Source organism: Phyllobates terribilis, unplaced genomic scaffold (assembly GCF_046119375.1).
Source record: "Phyllobates terribilis strain yellow unplaced genomic scaffold, ASM4611937v1 Scaffold_4__5_contigs__length_816908805, whole genome shotgun sequence".
In the NCBI taxonomy this organism is placed as follows: Eukaryota; Metazoa; Chordata; class Amphibia; order Anura; family Dendrobatidae; genus Phyllobates; species Phyllobates terribilis.
In genome coordinates this window covers 483,625,891-483,642,043 of record NW_027362764.1, presented here as the reverse complement: position 1 = coordinate 483,642,043, position 16,153 = coordinate 483,625,891, and the positions used below count along the sequence as shown (strand labels likewise).

The window sequence follows — 16,153 nt, the reverse complement described above, 5'->3', positions numbered from 1 at the left end:
GTGACATGGTTTGGTTGTCCTCTAGGAATCTGCGGTTGAGGATTCCTTCTAAGAAATTGGGTCCCAAGTTTGTAGGGCCCTTTAAGGTGCTTCAGGTTGTCAACCAATCTGCTGTTAGGTTGGAGGTTCCTACCTCCTGGAGAATTAATCCGGTCTTTCATGTCTCTCTGTTAAAAAAAGCTGTTGTGTCGGATGGTGACGCCTCTGCCTCTGTTCCTCCGGTGGTGGAGGACGGGGAATATGAAATTTCTCGCATCCTTGACTCTAGACGGTATAGAGGTAGTTTGCAGTATCTTGTGGCCTGGAAAGGTTTCGGACCCGAGGATAACTCTTGGGTGAGGTCAGATGATGTTTCCGCGTCCAGACTTATCAGAGCGTTTCACAGGAGATTTCCTGATAAGCCTGGTCCTAGGGGATCCGGAGGATCCTCTTAGAAGGGGGGGTACTGTTAGAACCTTGCTGTTAGTTTTTTTTTCCTTTGCTGGTCACATGACCTTGTTGGCCTATTTAATCCTGCTCCGCCCTTCTGGCTTTGCTGGACTTCATTGTATATCTACTTTCTAGCTAGCCTGTGCTCTGTATCTAACTCTGTTAGTTTGCTTGGTCTACGGACCTCTATGTTCTATCTATTTTGTTTGTTCGTCTGTCTGCTACTATTTCTGTTAGGAGGTGTCCCATATTCCTCCCAGTCCTTAGTACTTGTAGGGATTCCCTCCTCACATCTATAGGTCTCCGTACAGACTAGATTAGGACTTTAGCAGGTCTGATCGCAGGATCAGGTTCCCTGTTACATCGTAGGGATTCAGCTGAGTCTTATAGTAGGGACAGATCTCCTCTCTTTCCTTAGCTTTGGTAGCAGAACATAACAATAAAACATTGTTTTATGTACATAGTTAGCTTTCTTGCGTGCATTGAACATTCTATATGTAAAAAAAACATGTTGGTGGCTGAATAACTTGAAGACTATGATTAATTTTGAGCACTTTATTATTATTAAACTTCATAATCCTAATGAAAGACATTTTTTGTTTATTTAAATTGTTCTACCAGCTTGTAGAGCTTGCAGGTAATACACTACAGTTCTGCTGCTTGATCCTATTTCCATGAAATGAGCTTCCATTTCTGCAGACAGCTCTTCCTGCAGTCTTAGATCAGCCTTAGGAGAGAGCAAAGGCTAAATTATATCTGATTTACTTTTAGTTATTTATTTCAGCTTAGCTTGCCATCCGTAGAATTCAGTGAAGGCCAACAGCCATCAGAGCTTGTCTGATGAAATGTGGACAGAATGGGATCAACCAGCCAGCATTCTAGTCTATTACATGCAAGCTCCATAAGAGTTTATCAGCTTGATACAAGTTTTGAGTGCTACACAGAAGTGATCCAATTCAATCAGCGATTTATGAGATGTTTTGAAATACCATACATAAGTATTTTTGGATTAAATATATAATAATCAATGTGTAAAAATGTCTAAAAATCTTACAGCTCCCATTAATCATGTTTTCAAAAACTGTATGGTAGTACATATTTAATACCCAGGAAATACTATAGTTAAATCTTAACTATTTCAGTACATTTAGAATATAAACTCTGGACTACAAAGGAAACACAAAGATTAATACATATATTATTTATTTTAAATTGAAACACAGCTTGATCCAAGCTAACGATAATGAATTTGCAAAATTTTCATTTTGGAAGGTTTTATATGTCCAACTTTGAAGTGAAATGACCATCCTGTGAGTACAAGAAATACACATAACTGGCATCTTTATAAATAAGCATTGACCATGCTCTTGCTGAATGTTTCAGTCACTATTAGCAAAATGCAATCAAATGAAAGTGATACTATTGGATGATCCTCTCTCGGTTGTCGACTCCGTAATATGACTGGATCTTAATGACAGCCACATGCTCTTACCACCATGTTCCTGTATTTCTTAAGTATGACATTGGAGTTATCATCAAAATAAAGCACCGAGATGGCGTTTAACTTGGTTGGGGCGCAGCATGGCTTTGGGACGTACTCTGGATTCATAAGGTGGACCTGGTTAGTGAATGAAAATAAGACCAGTGTCAAGCAGTAGTAGGACATTATAAAACCATTAGATCTTTATCAAGAAGTTATAGCAGCTCAAAGAATTTCTACAGTTAGCAAAAGTTTACTACCATGCAGTGCTCCCCTGTTAGAGAATGGCACAGCCTTTATGGAACACAAACAATCATAAAGGGAATTGTGTGACTGTATAGTACCAGCCGCACCAATTCCCTCTCTGCAACCATCTTTACGCTCAATTCTTTAATTAGGATTAGTGGTTATGCTCTTGCTACAACCAGTACAATGAAAGAGCCTAGGGAGGTAAGTAATCACTGGACCACAGCTATGGATGATTATCCCCTATACCTTTTTCAGACCATCAGGGAACACTGATATGAATTCTTGCTTTGCCTTAAACCACCAAGGATACTGACATTAGCCCTCTCTGCCCTTGACCACAAGCGGTGCATACATTAACCCCATACATTTATTTATTTTACTCACTTATATAGCACCATTTATTCCACAGCTCTTTACAGACATTATCGGCACTGTCCCCATAGGGGCTCACAATCTAGATTCCCCATCATTATGTTTTTGGAATGTGGGAGGAAGCCCATGAAGACATGGAGAGAATATACAAACTTCTTGCAAGTTTTGTCCTTGGTGGGATTTGAACACAGGACCCCAGCGCTGCAAGGCTGAAGTGCTAACCGCCGTGCTGCCTGCAAATAAGACTACAAGGGATTGTGCCATCAACACTTTACTGCCCGAAAATATCATGGATGCTGATAATAACCTCCTCCCTATACCAAAAGGTTGAATTCCACAGCAATTCTGCAGCGAATCCGAATCTACAGCTAAAAGTAAAACATGCAGATTTTGCAGCAGATGGTGTAAAATCTATGATGTAAAATTAATACACTTGTGAATCTGCCCTTCAAAATAAGGCACTTTTTGGTGAATTTCTGATGAATCCATTTGTGATGGATTGTATTGATAAATGGACTCTGTTAGGTTACTTTTTTTCTATTCTGAAAAGTTTAATTGATTCGGTTTCTCTGCCCCCAATAACAATGCTTAGCTAATGGAATAAAACTAGAGATGAGAGGATCGCTTCATGCAACCACTTTCCAGGTCAATGCTCTCTGGCTGTGGACAGGAGTTATGCACATTTCCTGACCTTCTGGGATCCTGGGCTCATCTCATGATTTGCTGTGCTGGTGCGTCATCGATGGTGTGTCGTCACCGGTGTGCCGCACGGTGCACAGATGAGGTCACATCAGTCTGGTGAATCAAACACCACACCGAGGAACCCAGAAGGTCAGGAAATTTGTGCAGCTCCTGTCCCCAGCCAGAGAACACTGACCTGGCCAGTGGTGGCACAAAGCCATCTGCTGATCTCTAAGTAGAACCTATCTGAACCCAACTGATGTTTTTTGCCTTCAGGACAACCCTAGTAAATGTACTATGAACGTTAATATAAATGTTTGTAGTTTTTTTTCGGTAAAAACTATACTATTTAATTAATGTGAATTTAATTATTCTCATATCAACATGTCCCATGCATTACTTACCAGAGTTTGCACGATAGCGTGGTTTGTGGCATTCATGTGAGCATTCAGTGGAAATGAACATTCTCCTCCGCAATAGTTTGCAGCATAGCCTTTTGGTGCTATTATCCAGTCCTTTAAGACACAGAGATATAATTAGCCCAAATAGCCATAAATATAAAATGAGGCCCCATAAAAGCAATGATCTGTACCACTAAAATCATTTCAAAAAGCTATAGTTGATAGCTGCATCAATTGTCCAGTAAAAATGTTGGATGCTCACTTACACAGGCAAACTAACAAAGGGTTGTCAACCCATTTATCTCAGATTCACTAAAGAAGCTCGTTTATGTTAAAACTAGAAGTGGATACTGTAAGAATTACATTCCTATGATTCTCCTTATTGTAGTCATTCCTTGTTCTGTCTTAAAAACAACACACTCATAGTAGATTTTTATGACAACTAATAAAAGTAGATTATTATGAACACTAAACTGGAGAATAACATATTGATATCAATATATTCACAATTAGACATGAAAGACTATTTCACTATTGTTTGATAAAAATGTACCTTATGTTCATTTTATATACTGTATGTTTCAGAAAAAAAAATATTCCAATGAAAAATAGAACATACATTTAAAAAGCATCTGTCTCCATTTTTGTAATTATATATTGTCAGTTAAATTATATCTTCCTTTTAGAACCTCTAATATTTAACCCTGATTTAAAAAAAAATGGAACTGTATCAAATGTAAAAAAAAAAATAGAATGCAATGATTTGCATATCCCTTATACACACACATTGTCAAAATTGTTGGTACCCCTCATTTAATGAAAGAAAAAGCCACAATGGTCACAGAAATAACTTGAATCTGACAAAAGTAATAATAAATAAAAAATCTATGAAAATGCACAGATGAAAGCCAGTCATTGCTTTTCAACCCTGCTTCCACCGAATTTTTTCAAAAATTAAACTCATGATATAGGCCTGAAAAGAAATGATAGTACCCCTGAAAATAATGTGACAAAATGGACATTTAAAATCAAGTTGTGTTCACTAATTAGCATCACAGGTGTCTACAATCTTGTAATCAGTCAGTGGGCCTGTATATAGGGCTACAGATACTCACTGTGCTGTTTGGTAACATGGTGTGTACCACACTCAACATGGCCCAGAGGAAGCAAAGGAAAGAGTTGTCTCAGGAGATTAGAAAGAAAATTATATACAAGCATGTTAAAAGTAAAGGTTATAAGTCCATCTCCAAGCAGCTTGATGCTCCTGTGACTAAAGTTGCACATATTATTCAGAAATTTAAGATCCATGGGACTGTAGCCAACCTCCCTGGACGTGGCCGCAGGAGGAAAATTGATGACAAATCAAAGAGACGGATAATACGAATGGTAACAAAAGAGCCCAGGATAACTTCTAAAAAGATTGAAGGTGAACTTCAAGCTCAAGGAACATCAGTGTCAGATCGCACCATCTGTCGTTTTTTCATCCAAAGTGGACTTCATGAGAGATGACCAAGGAGAACACCATTGTTGAAAAAAAATCATAAAAAAGCCAGACTGGAATTTGCCAAACTACATGTTGACAAGCCACAAAGGACAGATGAGACAAAAATGGAAGTTTTTGGCAAGGCACATCAGCTCTATGTTTACAGACGGAAAAATGAAGCATATCAAGAAAAGAACACTGTCCCTACTGTGAAACATGGAGGAGGCTCTGTTATGTTCTGGGACTGCTTTGCTGCATCTGGCACAGGGTGTCTTGAATCTGTGCAGGGTACAATGAAATCTCAAGACGATCAAGGGATTTTAGAGAGAAATGTGATGCCCATTGTCAGAAAGCTTGGTCTCAGTCGCAAGTCATGGGTCTTGCAACAGGAATGACCCAAAACACACAGTTAAAAACACCCAAGAATGGCTAAGAGGAAAACTTTGGACTATTCTGAAGTGGTCTTCTATGAGCCCTGATCTAAATTCTATTGAGCATCTTTGGAAAGAGCTGAAACATGCCGTCTGGAAAAGGCAACCTTCAAACACGAGACAACTGGAGCAGTTTGCTCAAGAGGAGTGGGCCAAAATACCTGTCGAGAGGTGCAGAAGTCTCATTGACAGTTACAGGAATCGTTTGATTGCAGTGATTGCCTAAAAAAGGTTGTTCAACAAAATATTAAGTTAAGAGTCCAATCATTTCTGTCCAGGCCTATTTCATGAGTTAAATGTTTTTAAAAATTCTGTGGAAGCAGAAAAGCAATGTCTGACTTTCATTTGTTCATTTTCATAGATTTTTAATTTATTATTACTTTTGTCAGATTCAAGTTATTTCTGTGGGTTTTTCTTTCACTGAACAAGGGGTACCAACAATTTTGACCACGTGTGTAGACATATTTTATTAACAGCACAACATAGGTCACATATCAGAAACAATTACCATAACACATTTAGAAATTGATGGCAGCAGCACATCTCAAAAAAGTTGGGATGTTAACAAAACCTCGAAATGTAAGCGGTACTAATGAAAAACAGCTGGACGGTCAATTTTCAAGTCATACGACTATGTATGAAAAGAACATGTTAGAGAATTAGAGTCTCTCAGAACCAAAAATGGTCACAGGTTCACCAATCTGTGAACAGCTGCATCTAAAAATTATTGGAACAATTTCAGAAAAATGTTCCTCAACTTAAAATTGCAAAGACTTTGAAATCATCATCATCTACAGTACATAATAAAATCACAGACTCAGAGAGTCTAAAGAAATCCATGTGCACAAGGGATGCCCATGATCCACAGGTAGCACTGTATTAAAAAAAGGCATGAGTTTTTCATGCAAATCACTGTATGGTCTCAATAATAATTCCAGAAATCATTAACTGTGAAAACATTTCGATGTGCAATCCACAAGTACAATTTAAGCTTCATCATGCAAAGAAAAAAACATATCAACACAATCCACAAACGTTACCATCTTCTTTAGCTAAATCTCATTTAAAATGGACTCTGTTCTGTGGTCCGATTAATCAAAATATTAAATTGTTTATGGAATTTACTGACACCGTTTCCTGTGGATTGAAGAGGAGAGGGACCATTCAGCTTGTTGATATCACCAACCATTTCCATTTAATTTAGGTGTATCCATATAAATTGCCCACCCTATATAGAGGTTTTAGAACAACATATGCTTCCAATCAGTGAATGTCTATTTCAGCAAGACAATGCTAAACCACATACTGCATCCATCACAACAGCATGGCTTCACAGAAGAAGAGTTTGAGTTAGGAACTTTTCTGCCTGCAGTCCAGACCTTTTACCAATTGTAAACTTCAGGCACATTAGGAAGTGAAAAAAAAAAACAGCGAAGAAGACCTAAGGCTGTTGAGTAGCTCCTACATCAGACAAGAATGGGACAACATTCCTCTCCTAAAACTTCAGCAATTAGTCTCCTCACTTCTCACATATGTATCAACCATAGTAAAAAGGAAAGGGGATGTCACATAATGGTAGACATGTCCCTGTCCCAACTTTTTTGAGATGTGTTGCTGCTATTTCTAAATGAGTTAATTTTTTTCAAATGAAATGGAAAAATGTCTAATAGTAATGAGAGAAAGTGCTCGGATAAGGAGTTATCCGAGTACGCTTGTGTGCTAACCCAGTATCTTTGGCAAGCTCGGAAAATATGTCCGCGTCGCCGAGGCTGCATGTCTCACAGCTGTTAGACATCCACAACACATGTGTGACGCCTCTTCTCGGAAGCCCCTTGTTTACCCTGGGAGATGGGGGACTTGGAGTCGGGTCCTGTGATGGAGAGATGGGGTGCAGCCGTGGCCTGGACCCGCTCCGTGCTCAGGGCCGTCACAATTTAAAAGGATGGTACGGGCTTATCTGGGTTGAGTGGCTGGTTACGACTACGCCACCTGTGGCACCTGGTGAGGGGCCACCAGCGCCGCTGCAGTCCGCTGAGGCATGGTGGTATGGCGGCCGTCGTTGTTACTACTCCCCACAGGCGGAGCAAGGCCTCAGGGCAGAGAGACAGGATGGACAGGGTAGTAGTAGAGGAGACCGGTTGCTGCGTCGTGCGGTGTAGCGCAGAATAAAGAGTCCGGAGGCCATAGGGGTGAACTTCCAAGGCTTTACTCACATAAGAGATGGCAGAAGGAAGGCGACTCCCTGCTCCCCGCGGAGTTCTGCGGTCACCAGGGACGGGGGTCCGACAACCTCCGAGTAAGTCCAGCGTTCGATCAGGACCCCGCACCAGAGTGTTCCTGAACTACAGACCGTATCCTTTCCTGTCTGTGTGTCTAGATAGGCCAGGTCTCCCTCTGAACTCCTCTCAGAAAAAGGGCACGGGTGGCAGCTCCGCTCCTTCCGATACCCCGTGGGATCCTCAGGGCCTACCGGGCTTTCCCGACCAGGACGTGTAGTAGCAAGGTTGGGTGTCGGGGGCCGGTACCCCTCTTGCAGCCGGACTCCCTCTGAATATATCAGGTTGGCGAGGACAGGTGGCGTATAAAGCTCAGTCTGCATCCTCCCTGGGATCCATTTGCTGTGGAGCTACACTCTTAAGCTCCGGGCCTTCTTGGTCATGGTCCTTGACCGGGTTGAGACATCCATTATCTGCAACCTGCCCCTCGACCCAAGGCTGAGGACCGAGGGGCCGTGTCTCCGTCCTCTGCAGGCCCACACAGGATCCACACTTAGGGAGGGAGATCACGATAATTGACAGTCAAAAGACCCAGAACCAAAATGGCTTTTTATTAAATATGAAATTTAAAGTGTCACTAAAATGTGAGTCCTCCACCCTCACCCACATAAATGGTTCCCCTAACTCTTGGTTTCCCAGTCTCCCTGTAACCAGGAGGGCATAAGCTAGTGCATTCTAGCCCCCTCTGGTGGAGAAATGTGGTGTTGGATGTGGAGGTGGAGTCCTGATCATCACACTGTTCTTACCTCAGAGGAGGAACACTACACTCCATTAGAGAAGTGCAGCATCCCTGTGGCAGTCGAACCCTCAGGGGCGCCACACATGCAGGAATTGTCTAACCAACAAACAATCCCTGCATGTGTTGCGGCTGTCTAACAGCCACAGGACATGCAGCTGCGGTGATGTAAACATATTTTCCAAGCACGCCGAAGATACTCGGTTAGCACACGAGCATACTCGGATAACTCCTTATCCGAGCACGTTCGCTCATCACTAATGTCTAACTTTTCACGTTCTGATCTATGTTCTGTGTTCTGTTGTGAAAAAATATGGCTATAAGAGATTTCCAACTCATTGCATTCTTGCTTTCTTTACATTTTACAGAGTCCCAACTTTTTGGAATTGGGGTTGTACATTAGAGGTTCAAAAAGAAAGACAACGGGGGGTGGTGAGTGATGCTAAATTATGTTTTTTAGTCAGTCACTTTATATGTAGCTATGTATAATTTTTTTATTTGTTTCTGGCATCCTTTAATCAATAATTTGATATAATCTCTAAATTGATTATATAGCCTGCTGTCCTCACCTGCCAACCCAAGTCTTGAAAACTGACATACAACTCATGCTTCCGACACGCTGTTTTCAGGTCACTGCTGTTGTAATCTGAAAGTAATGACATATAATAATCATCAATATACGGAGTAAAAAAATGATATATTTATATACATACATACATTTAGACATTTGTGTGTGTGTATATATCTACACACACACACACACACACACACACACACATATATATATATATATATATATATATATATATATATATACACTACTGTTCAAAAGTTTGGGGTCATTTAGAAATTTCATTATTTTTGAAAGAAAAGCATATTTTTTTTCAATGAAGCTAACATTAAATGAATCAGAAATACATTCTATACATTGTTAATGTGGTAAATGACTATTCTAACTGCAAACATCTTGTTTTTATTGCAATATCTACATAGCTGTATAGAGGCCCATTTCCAACAACCACTACTCCAGTGTTTTAATGGTACATTGTGTTTGCTAACTGTGTAAGAAGGCTAATGGATGTTTAGAAAACCCTAGAAAACCCTTGCAGAAGTATGTTAGCCCAGCTGAAAATGGTTTGGCTGATTTGAGAAGCTATAAAATTGACCTTCCTTTGAGCTAGTTGAGAATCTGGAGCATTACATTTGTTTGTTCTATGAAACTCTCAAAATGGCCAGAAAAAGAGAACTTTCAGGTGAAACTCAACAGCCTATTCTTGTTCTTAGAAATGAAGGCTATTCCATGCGAGAAATTGCCAAGAAACTGAAGATTTCCTACAACGGTGTGTACTACTCCCTTCAGAGGAGAGCACAAACAGGCTCTAACCAGAGTGGAAAGAGAAGTGGGAGGCCCCGCTGCACAACTGAGCAACAAGACAAGTACATTAGAGTCACTAGTTTGAGAAGTCGACGCCTCACAGCTCCTCAACTGGCAGCTTCATTAAATAGTACATGCAAAACGCAGGTGTCAACGTCTACAGTGAAGAAGTGACTCCGGGATGCTGTCCTTCAGGGCAAAGTGGCAAAGAAAAAGCCATATCTGAGATTGGCTAATAAAAGGAAAAGATTAATATGGGCAAAAGTACACAGACATTGGACAGAGGAAGATTGGAAAAAAGTTTTATGGACAGACGAATTAAAGTTTGAGGTATTTGGATCTCACAGAACAACATCTGTGAGATGCAGAACAACTGAAAAGATGCTGGAAGAGTGCCTGACGCCATCTGTCAAGCATGGTGGAGGTAATGTGATGGTCTGGGGTTGATTTGGTGCTGGTAAAGTGGGAGATTTGTACAAGGTAAATGGGATTTTTAATAAGGAAGGCTATCACTACATTTTGCAACGCCATGCCATACCCTGTGGACAGCACTTGATTGGAGTCAATTTCATCCTATAACAGGACAATGACCCTAAGCACACCTCCAAATTATGCATGAACTATTTAGGGAAGAAGCAGGCAGCTGGTATTCTATCTGTAATGGAGTGGCCAGCGCAGTCACCAGATCTCAACCCCATTGAGCTGTTGTGGGAGCAGCTTGACCATATGGTACGCAAAAAGTGCCCATCAAACCAATCCAACTTGTGGGAGGGGCTTCAGGAAGCATGGGGTGAAATTTCTCAAGATTACCCCAGCAAATTAACAGCTAGAATGCCAAAGGTCTGCAATGCTGGAATTGCTGCAAAGGGAGCATTCTTTGATGAAAGCAAAGTTTAAAGGAGAAAATTATTCTTTCAAATAAAAATCATTATTTCTAACCTTGTCAATGTCTGGACTATATTTTCTAATCATTTTGCAACTAATTTTATAAATAAAAGTGTGAGTTCTCTTAGAAAACACAAAATTGTCTGGGTGACCCCAAACTTTTGAATGGTAGTGTATATATATTACAAACATACACACACATATATTTATACATATATATACATATATATATTTACACATCATGCATAGTTAAAATATACTGATTTAAGTTCTGTATTTTTTGCAAATGCAAATAATATTATATGTAAGATCGAAGGAGTTTTGTGTGAGAATTTTCTACTTGGCAGCCATATTTATTTAGGCACCCTGACTTATGGCATTGGAATAATTGAGTTCATTAGATTTCATTAAGTTCCCTCTGGCTTCTGTATCTGATAATTAAAAACAAACAGTTATGGTAATTGTTTCTCTGCCCCCTTAATTTTATTAGAGCATTTCAGAGCTGCGGTGTTCCAGTTTAAACAATGACCTTTGATCCAAACATTTCTGTGTGACAGAAAAACAGAGGCATGGCACAAATAAGAGTACAGGATTTCTATAATTTAAATAATGGTTGTTTAAAACAGAATATAAATATTCAGATAATAAATCCCCCAAACATAAAGGAAGTTCTTAATTATATATTATGTATGTATAGGTTTTAAATGCAATCCAAAGCTAAAGACGAGATCCAGCCAAATGTTTAGAATGTGTGCGCCTTTAATTTTAAGTTCTGTTTCTTGTCCAAGTCCACAACCCCACTATCAGTGAACCACGTGAAGTGGAAATTAATAACTAGCAATGGGAAACAGGCATGTGGGATCTTAAATTTTAAGCAGCGACACCCAGGATTAACAGCAGGAATCCAAAACAAAAAGTTGATCTTCAAACTCCCAGCCAAGATGGTGCCACAAGTCCGAGAATCACACTGGATCACCACTTTGATACTAAGCGTCACGCCAGTAACAGAGGTGCAATGTGGTCCCGCAAGAAGGTATTCAGACTCTAGACCATAATAAGCATAGAGTGTAAAAAAGAATCCGTTTGTCCACTCCATGAACCATCCTATTTAAGCCTCTACCTTCTGCTCCATGGCTTTTTCTGCAGAGTAGAAATACAAAGAAATAGTCGGCACTCCGTAGTCCTCGTTAGTAATAGTGGTGCACGTGGAGAGATTACAAGTAGAATGAAGAAATCCCGGCACTCACGTGTATTCGATCAGTTCATTTATTCCACATGTAGGAAAACTACAACAAGACGTTTCAGCCCCTCACAGGCTTTTTTCAATTGTGGATAACAAAAAAACTTTCACACATATATAGAGGAATTCAAAGGAAATGACATCATAAAAAGTTTTTACAAAAAAATACAAAGGAATATACAAAAACCACAGCAGAATATAACACAAAATACAACATGTACAAAATAATAATAAAGTATCATGGAAAACAAATAATATCTCCATACTGATGCAAAGACAAAAATCAAAATATCCCATTTTAAATAGTCCAGTCCACCTAATTAAAATGTATGAGTGAACAATCCACAAATTGCTATAAATGGGATAATTTTATAGAATATTTTTATACATCACTAATTATAGTTTATATATAAAAAACTGTCTTTCCATTTTTTTATATTTTTTATTAGTTATTATTATTTTTATTAATTTTATAATTTTTATTATTAATTTTATAATGCTCACTCTATATAATTATTAGCCCCAACATATTGACTCCAATCGTTAAAATACTACCAATATTTAAATCATGTCATATATAATGTAATATCCCAACTGCAACATCGCAAAATGCAATTATTACATGGAAAATTCCTTATATAAACATCATATCTAACTGAAGAATTTTTTAGCTGAAGAATTTTTTATTTTTTATTATTATTGTTATTCATCTTGTGATGCTCTCTGGATTGAAAAGAGACTAATCTCTAGTATATATACTAAGTAACGAAATCTTTCTATATATATGACATCACAAATCATACTAATAATCATCCAACTACTAGTCCTGTTATTATCACCTGGAACTTATCTATCCTTATAATAGTGAGCATTATAAAATTAATAATAAAAATTATAAAATTAATAAAAATAATAATAAAAAATATAAAAAAATGGAAAGACAGTTTTTTATATATAAACTATAATTAGTGATGTATAAAAATATTCTATAAAATTATACCATTTATAGCAATTTGTGGATTGTTCACTCATACATTTTAATTAGGTGGACTGGACTATTTAAAATGGGATATTTTGATTTTTGTCTTTGCATCAGTATGGAGATATTATTTGTTTTCCATGATACTTTATTATTATTTTGTACATGTTGTATTTTGTGTTATATTCTGTTGTGGTTTTTGTATATTCCTTTGTATTTTTTTGTAAAAACTTTTTATAATTTTTCTACAGAGTAGGACTCTGATGTCACATCACACATTGTTTAGCTTTCAATAATTAATGCACAGTCCGAAGGTTACTTTTTTTTTAAAAATCCAGGTCCTGCAGAGAGGACAACTTTTCTGGTGAACCTAAAGTCTCAAGCAGAAAAATAAAAAACTTTTCCTAGAAGGTTCATGACTTTGCACACTCATCCATTTGCAATGACCCACTGATGGCAAAATCTAGGAGTGCAAGGTAATCAATCTAAATGAGAGTGAACAAAAGTGACCCTGAACTAGAAGGCAGTCCTGGAACTAGTAGAAATGCCAGCAGGTGATTTGATTGGTTGAACAATATTATTGGAGAGTGGCACCTGAGCCAGGGTGGAATTAGCAGCACCAGATTACTGGAACAAAGGAGGATCCGGACAGAGAATATCTCCCTGGCTTTCATGCAGTGACAGGGAATTATAACCTATTATAACCCCGTCTCATGCTGCACATAACACATCTGCATCTCTGGCTGCTATGGGCATAAAAGGGGACAAACTTATGGTGTGGCACCCATGCTCCCCTGACCTCAACCCCATTGAGAACCTCTGGAGCATCATCAAAAGGAGTGTCTATGATGGCGGGAGGCAGTTCACATCTAAGCAACAGCTCTGGGAGGGTATTCTGTCCTCATGCAAAACAATTGAAGCAGAAACCATCCAAAACCTGACAAATTCAATGGACGAGAGAGTTCAGAAGCTCCTTTCGAACAAGCGGTCGTATGTGCAAATGTAACATCACCTAGAATAAAGTTTTGAGTTGAAAACTGTTTGATTTCAGTTTGTAATAACCTGCTAATGCTTATAATTTCAAAAATGACCATTTTTTTGTTCTTTATTAAAATGAAAAGGTTGAAAACTCTGCTGTGCATAATAATTTGGAACATGCATTTTGAGTGCAGTTTGAGTTTTTTATTTTTTTAAAAATATACTGTTATCATAGGCAGTTTGTACAAAAAACTTTCAATTGTACTCTAATAGTTATTTGACTAGAAAATTACAATGACTGCAATTCATATAGGTAATTTGGGAAAATCTGAGAAAATATTATTTGCATAATAATTTGGAACACAGTGTATACCAGGATGGTGGACATTATACCATACCAGGATGGCGGACATTATACAAGGATGGCGGACATTATATCAGGATGGAGGACATTATACCAGGATGGAGGACATTATATCAGGATGGAAACATTATACCAGGATGGCGGACATTATACCAGGATGGTGAACATTATATCAGGATGGCGGACATTATACCAGGATGGCAGACATTATATTAGGATGGAGTACATTATATCAGGATAGAGGACATTATATCAGGATGGCGGACATTATGCCAGGATGGCAGACATTATATCAGGATGGCGGACATTATATCAGGATGGAAGACATTATATCAGGATGGAGTACATTATATCAGGATAGAGGACATTATATCAGTATGGGTGACATTACATCAGGATGGGTGACATTATATCAGAATGGCAGACATTATATCAGGATGGCGGACATTATATCAGGATGAGGACATTGTATCAGGATGGCAGACATTATATCAGGATGGCTGACATTATACCAGGATGGATGACATTATATCAGGATGGCAAACTTTATACCAGGATAGGGGACATTATATACCAAGGGAGGAGTCCTGAGGAGATAATTTGCATATTCCCACTGCATTTTGGGATAAGTGAAGAGTCTCCGCAAGCTCAAAGAACACTGGATTTTGGCCGTTGGAGCTGAAAGGAGGACATCGGTAAACCAGGGGAGGAGTCCTGAGGAGATAATTTGCATATTCCCACTGCATTTCGGGATAAGTGAAGAGTCTCCGTGAGCTCAAAGAACACTGGATTTTGGCCGTTGGAGCTGAAAGGAGGACAACAGTAAACCGCGCGCCTACCGGCGTGCAAATTTTGCAGCGTTTTTCACTGTTTTCATAACACATTAACAATAAGAACATGGAAGAGTCCAGGAGCCATTTGGTGAGCTGCATATCCTGCTACATGTTCACAGACTTGCCAGTGGAAAAGCCAAACTTCACGTGCCAGAAATGCAAGCTTGTGTCCCTGTTGGAGGAAAAGTTGCGAAATCTAGAAGAGAAGTTAACTACCTTGAAAATCATTAAGGAAGGTGAAGAGCTCTTAGACAGAGCAGAATTATCTCTTCATGACACATAAAGAGAAGAAATTCAAACTGCACCTGACGAAACAGAGGAATGGAAGCATGTGACCCACAGAAGCAGGAGGATCGAGAGGCAGTCAGCACCTATACTGCTCAGGAACCAGTACCAGGCTCTCATGCAGGAGAACCATGAAGAAATACAGCAAGATAAGACTTTGCCCACAATGAATAACCTTGTAAGCCCTCAGAATCCTCCTGGATGGAGAAAGAAAAATGTTGTGAAGAAAAAACGGAGAGTGGTGGTCATGGGGGATTCCCTATTGAGAGGAACAGAGGCCGCTATCTGCAGACCAGACATAACCTCAAGAGAAATGTGCTGTCTTCCAGGAGCAAAAATTAAAGATGTGTCTGACAGGATATCAAGACTCTTCAGACCTACAGATCACTACCCATTCCTGCTAATACATGTGGGGACAAATGACACCGCAAGAAAGGACCTGGAAACCATCTGCAGTGACTTTGAAGACTTAGGCGAGAAAGTGAAAGAATTGGGAGCGCAGGTGGTCTTCTCATCCATCCTCCCAGTGGATGGCCATGGAACAATGAGGTGGAATAAGATTCTACAGGTGAACAACTGGCTACGTCAATGGTGCCGTCAACAAGGATTTGGATTTCTGGATCACGGAATGAATTACCTATATGATGGACTACTTGCTAGAGATGGGGTGCACCTT

The 16,153-nt window shown here is 39.2% G+C and overlaps 1 protein-coding gene across 1 annotated transcript in view; it reads right to left on the bottom strand.

The window, feature by feature from the left end:
• Positions 1-1,615: 1,615 nt before the first annotated feature.
• BMP6 (bone morphogenetic protein 6) overlaps positions 1,616-16,153 on the bottom strand; it is a 269,942-nt gene continuing 255,404 nt past the window's right edge. Inside the window, exons 5-7 of the mRNA XM_073678742.1 lie at positions 9,108-9,184; positions 3,616-3,726; positions 1,616-2,047 (exon numbers count right to left, since the gene is read on the bottom strand). Coding sequence (XP_073534843.1) covers positions 1,898-2,047; positions 3,616-3,726; positions 9,108-9,184 — 338 coding nt within the window. The 3' untranslated portion in view covers positions 1,616-1,897. The remainder of the gene's footprint in view (positions 2,048-3,615; positions 3,727-9,107; positions 9,185-16,153) is intronic.